General features: G+C 33.1%; 1 protein-coding gene across 1 annotated transcript; it reads right to left on the reverse strand.

Moving 5' to 3' along the window:
* Positions 1-969: 969 nt before the first annotated feature.
* On the reverse strand, positions 970-5372 carry LOC139863880 (protein RKD5-like). Its single transcript, XM_071852482.1, has 5 exons — positions 5270-5372; positions 4899-5163; positions 3300-3529; positions 2068-2285; positions 970-1182 (listed from the first exon to the last, which is right to left on the reverse strand). Exons 1-5 carry the CDS (start codon positions 5370-5372, stop codon positions 970-972), a joined length of 1029 nt encoding a protein of 342 aa, XP_071708583.1.
* Between the last annotated feature and the right edge of the window lie 823 nt (positions 5373-6195).

The following is a 6195-nucleotide window of genomic DNA, read 5'->3' on the forward strand; positions in this document are numbered from 1 at the left end:
GTAGTTAAGTTTATTATTAGTAATAGTTTCAGTAGTTGATCATTTATTTTAAGTGTGTATGATAATATATTTTAATGTCGTCTATGATCATAATAATATATAGGTTACTACAAAGAAAACAAGATATCGTTAAAGAATTTCTAACATTAATTAGGACTCGTGATTGCTTGAATTAACCTTGAATACGCTATCGTGCTGATTACGTGTTAAAATGTAGTAGTTTTTTACTACTTTTAGTGGTATAATTACTAATTAAAACTTATAATTAGATATAAGAAGAAATAGATATAGTATATATGTGAGAAAATATATTGACAAAGTGTGTCTATCCAAACTTACATCTTTACATATTTATTTGGAAGGTGATACTTGCACACTTGTTTTTGATCCATATACACTTTTTATCACAAAACTTACAATTATATCCTTAAGTTTATCTAGGAAGTTGAACATTCATTATTGTAAGTAAGTACATAATAGTAAATTAGATGTGAATGAATCAAATTCTAGCGTGTGAGTATCACCTCCCTATTTATATTTACAAAAATTTACTATACAAATTCATTCACGAGATATGGTCTCCTACAAATTTGACTTTTGTGGTTTTTGATTTAAATTGTTATCCACCTGTTTTTTTTTTACTTTTTAGCATTATAACATAATAAAATTTAAAATAATTAGCCCCTACGTTGTTGGCAAAAACCATAATTTGACCTCTCAAGTAATTTTATTTTATTATCATTTGGAGAGCATCCTAATCCCATTACCCAACCAATTGATTTACTCGCACGTTCAGAGGAGGACTACAGAACCTTCAGAAAAGAATGACATAAAAAAGCAATAATAACTCCAAAATCTTAAGAGTTGTACTTGCAAGATAATCTACTTGAGAATCACAGATTCAACAAAATTTGGATTCCACTAAGTCACGATGATGACGATAAATATGACTAGACTAGCTACGCGTTGTTAAAACAATGAAAGGGTTCGACATTGGGTTTCAAGAACTCTAGCTCTATGCCTTTTCTTAAATATATCTTGCCTGAATTTCTTAGTCTCTATTTGGATATCCATAAATGGCTTCTTCTCTATTGTTTCCTTTTCACTTTCTATCATTTTTTGCTTCTTTGCAACAGCCAGAGCTGCAACCTCATCCTCCTCTTGTTGCCGTTTTACCTCTTCCTGCACATCATGTACAATTTTTATCATGCAAAATGTTAGTATTAGAGAAATGAGGGGTCGTATTTCCTGTAAAAAAATGTCTGCCCATTATGAGAACTGAACTGAATGTAAGTACTGTGTTGTTATTTAAAACATCTTTCACTTGTCATTCAATCAAGTGGTCCCTCCACATTTTTTGTGCTTTAAGAGCAGTTTGAATTTTGTTGCATAATCTTGTACCGAAATGGTACAGATAAAATAATAAACGTGTGTTTTATCTGGGCCAAATAGTGTTTCATATCAGATAATTAAAGCATAATAGCATGCTGGTCTCCAATTTGCAAACTAGAGTAAGTTATGTATGCTTGTTGTTTGACTAACAAAACTTGACTGGTTTGATGCAGAGATATTAACAGGCACGAAAAAATCACCATCTACAATTTGACTCTATCAATACAACATGCGATTAGATTTTCAAGCCATGGTTTATTGTAGCTTGCAAACCCTTTAAACTTTATGTTAGCCTTAATTATAAACCACTATTTTTGCATTGTTTTTCATAAGATCGACAGCTTGTTTAAAACCAATAAGACAAGTGTTCATGTTGTAAAAATTCTAGACACACTCCTGGACAAAGTTGCAAAAATCACTACTCATAGAGTACTCGGTCGGGACTTTTTAGTTAATATTTAGCAACTCGGGGAATACTAGGGGGAGTACTCGGATGTTGACCAAGTTTGACTTTGAACGATTTTCTGAATAATCACGATATTTGGCTGAGTTTGACAGAGCTGGACCAAGTACTCGCCGAGTAGCAAAAACCGAGTATTCGCCGAGTAATTCCGAGTTCTGCAACACTAATCATGGGCTCATGGCAATTGTAAAAAAAAAGAAGAGGGCACCAACCTGAAGATCAGAAATGAGACCGTCTAGGGACTTGATCTTTCTATGTGGCCAACGGGGAATGCCAAATTCTCGGCACTTTTTCTTGAGAACTGTGAGTCCAACCTTTAAGTTTTTTGAGGCTTCGGCGATAGGTACGTCGAAGTACTTGGCAAGATCTTCTAAGGCGAGGCTAGCTATGTCTTTAGTTGCTGCCCTTCTTCTTTTCTTCCCTGAAACATCTGCAGCAGTTGTACGCTGTGTTAGATTATTTATAAACAGAGTGAACTGTGGTTAGTGAGGTAACCTAAACATATACAGTTTAGATCGCAAAAGCCATGTGATTGGTTTAAAATTGGTTTATATTTGCTATTCAAATCAAAGATTCAGACCAGAGAAGAACTGAAGAAGAGAGCAGAAATTGGAGCAAGAAAGGCAACATTCTAAAGGTGATCACATCTTGTCGCATCATAAGACAATGTTCATAACCACGACAGCCCTGCGACGAAGTCTGACATGTCGCCACATGTGTGCTGACATGTCACAGCCTACGACATGTATGTTGCACCTGGTGACATACACCAATCCTGGACGCTATAAAACTCGGAAAAAATGAGGTTTTAAGTATCTTTTGCAATTCAACTTAAATCTGGAGCCAAGGGGAACTATAAGACAATATCATAGTAGCTTATGAGTTGTTGGTTGTAGAAAATACTTTGTATGACGTGACTCAACTATTAAGTTTTAGTATTAATCATAAGTGAAATACACGTCGAGAGAGAAACTAAATGGATATTTGGATAAACGATATGCACGTAAAAACGAGGTGGTTAGAGAAAGTAGACGATGCTTTCCCCTTAATGATCTGTTATGTACAACTTTTAACTCGGTAAGTAAAATTATTGTTTATTTGTCACTTAATCTGAAAATTGGTTTGATTCTAGGAGACATAGAATTAGACACCCCTCCCCAAACAGAGGCAAACAAAAACATGACTTGATACGGAAAAAAAGTAAACAACATGCAATGACGAAGTGACAAACTGAATAATTTCAAAGAAATCATTGGACCCTTCTCTGTTACTCACTCAACTACTCTTCTGCCATTCAAAATAAATTCAGTTAAATGAATACTCTTAGCCCATCTTACAAACTATATTCCCAAAAACATATATCGAGAAGAATTGTAGAATAATGAACACAAATTATATCCTAAGGTACATGCATAAAAATAAGTTGGTCGGTGAAAAATCATACCTGTCAAACTTTGATCACTTTCTTCATTTTCTGAATACTCAAAATGAAGAGAATTAAGATCCACAGCACACATGTGATGATTCTTATACCGATTGTCTTTGTCTTCTCTCCCTTTACTTGCTTCCTCAGATTCACTGCTACAATGTTCAGACTTAACAAGTTGACAACTCAACTGAGTAATAGTTTGAAGGTCCTTGGCCAATGTCGGGATTGTCTCCAGCTTGTGATTCCTAATAATCACAAATAAACACATAATGTGATCTAAACTTGACAATAATATTAAAGGAAATATTAAATACATAAATAAGTTTGATAAAAAAAAGTAACCCTCAAAGTCATCACAAAGAATAAATTAACTGAAAAGCTAGTATTATGTTTCAATCATGACTTCTCTCAACAGGCTATAAAATATAGGCAAGAAATAAGAGTAATGCGCCGCTTGATAAAAAAATTAAATAAAAATTATAAACTATTGTTATTGCACTTTGATAAGTTTGCAACTGATGGGCAATTTCCATAGCTTCACAGTAACGAAGCGTGTCATTAGAATACAAGTTTTCAACATAACCATGTTTGAAGTTGTTAAACCTATAACATAAGGAAGATAAACACTGGCATATAACATTCATAAGTCATTTGAATGGAAGATCTTGAGAGTAAGATTGTATATATATATAAGCTTTTATATCTCATATCTCCATAAAAATTACATTCAAACGATCTGGAATATACATTCAAAATTGTGTCTGGGCACAAAGACATTTGCCTATAACACCTTAATATAACATGCTCACAAGATCATCTATGATCTACAGGAAAATCACGTATAACTGTTTGTAATAATGTTGTTACACACTTAAAGTCCCAAGCTTTTTGGTGACTAACAGTCTAACACCACTTACAACAGTACTTCTATCTATATTACTCCATACTAACACATTAACATTTTGAAATCTAAGATTCAACATATCTTTTTCTCCAGTGATATCAAACCTATTCGAAATTCACAAATGTAAATACACATACACACGTGGTCCAGCATAGATTGAAAATCTCCTCTGAAACGGTGAAAGTGTTCTTTTAAGTTTTAAGTAGAAAAAGAACAGAACCAAACGAAAGAAACCAGAAAGATTCTCAACCTGCTGACTAAATTCACTACATGTATTCATTGTAATTCAGTAATTGCTACTCCCTTTTAACATAACCAATATCAATCTATTTAATGTAAAAAGTTGAACTTTTTACGTTTTGGTAAATTATAAGAAGCAAAAAATACCAAAACCCATCTAAGTATACATTTTTTACTAACATATACTATGTGATACTTCAAGTCTTACCTTAAAAAGTACCAAACTTACAAAATTTACCATTTTGAAGTATTTAACCTTTTTCAGAATTAACAATTTTATATAACCAACTTACAACATGTTTTACTATCTAAAGTAACCAAATTACATTAAGAAGTCATTTAGCAAGTACGATACATACAACATGGAGTAGTTCGCCATAATATGAGCAACGATTATACAACGGACCAATTGATAATAATACACCAATATATAAATAACGGTACAGAATGATATAATTTTAAATAAATACCTAGACAAAGTTAGAAGAGTAGGAAGTCTATTGATATGAGGAGGAGACCAAGAAGCAGCATGATAAACAAAAATGCAAAGCCATACACCATCAACAACCAGCCCTTCAAACTGTGCATTAATTTGAAATTTGTTCAATGTAAACAATTTACTACAACCATTAATTTCCTCATAATCAGTTTCCTTATCTTTATGAAACACATATTCTCTTTCCACTTCCTGCAATTCCAATTCCGTACCGTACACACACACCGTCCTAATTAACACTGTAATTAACAAAATTAAAACACAAATTACACAACTAATTGAAACCTAAATTGAAACTGCAGATAGCATCGGTTGACGATACTGTCATCTAAGTAATGTAATTACGAACATATACAAGAAATGTGAAATGTGATTGAACAGGGAGAATGTGGTTGATTTCCTGGACAGGTGAGATTGCGGAAGGCAACGAGAGATTTGAGTGAGGCATGTGAGGTGGATGCCATTGAAGAGATGAGCAGAAGAAGAAGGCATAATAAGAGAAGATGGTGGGAGGTTAAATGAGGGTTTTATTATGAATAAAAATTGGGGTTTTGGTTTTGCATGAGGACGGTTTTGTGTCACTTCCAAGACAAAATACAGAAGAGAAAGAGAGAGATTCACACTGTTTCAAGTGAGTGATTTAATTGTTGTTGTATAAATCTAGATACTAGTAACATTTATTTTAGACAAAATTTCATTCATCGTCCCTAAATTTTACATAAACTTTGACTCCCTGTCCTTTTTCTTTTTTTTGTGTGCATCCCTCGTCCCTAATGTATCGGAAATCTACATCCCTCGTCCTCCCGTCTATTCCGTTACCCTCCTATCACGTGCAGAGCATGTGGGGTAAAAAGGTCATTAAATTACAGGGACGAGTAGCGTAATTATGTCTTGTTCTTCGATATTCAATTTAATACAAAAATCATAAATCATAAACCCTAATAAAATCAAATTCATTCTTCTTCTTCTTCCATAAATTAAGCAAGTATCAAAATGAATATGTACACTAAACATAATGGATTCAATTGCACAACAAAAAATTCAAAGATTAGAAGAAAAATAAATTAAATAAATAATAGTACGGAGTAATAATAAGATAATAAGTACTGATATTATCCAGCATCCATTGCCATCCCATATTCAGATCAGAGGGTTATTGATTGATAAAAGTTAGGGACTAAAGAACAAAATGGGGAAAATGATTTCAGTAGCATGAAATTAAAGCATCCATTGCCATCAACTGTTTTTGCAATGAAGAACACCAAAAGTAA

This window comes from Rutidosis leptorrhynchoides, chromosome 8, assembly GCF_046630445.1.
Source record: "Rutidosis leptorrhynchoides isolate AG116_Rl617_1_P2 chromosome 8, CSIRO_AGI_Rlap_v1, whole genome shotgun sequence".
NCBI lineage: Eukaryota > Viridiplantae > Streptophyta > Magnoliopsida > Asterales > Asteraceae > Rutidosis > Rutidosis leptorrhynchoides.

Coding starts and splice junctions, on each gene's coding strand:
- LOC139863880 (XM_071852482.1), bottom strand. CDS start 5,372: ATGCCTCACTCAAATCTCTCGTTGCCTTCCGCAATCTCACCTGTCCAG. Junction 5,164..5,269: donor CACATTTCTTGTATATGTTC/GTAATTACATTA, acceptor TGTTAATTACAG/TGTTAATTAGGACGGTGTGT. Junction 2,286..3,299: donor AAGTGATCAAAGTTTGACAG/GTATGATTTTTC, acceptor CAACTGCTGCAG/ATGTTTCAGGGAAGAAAAGA.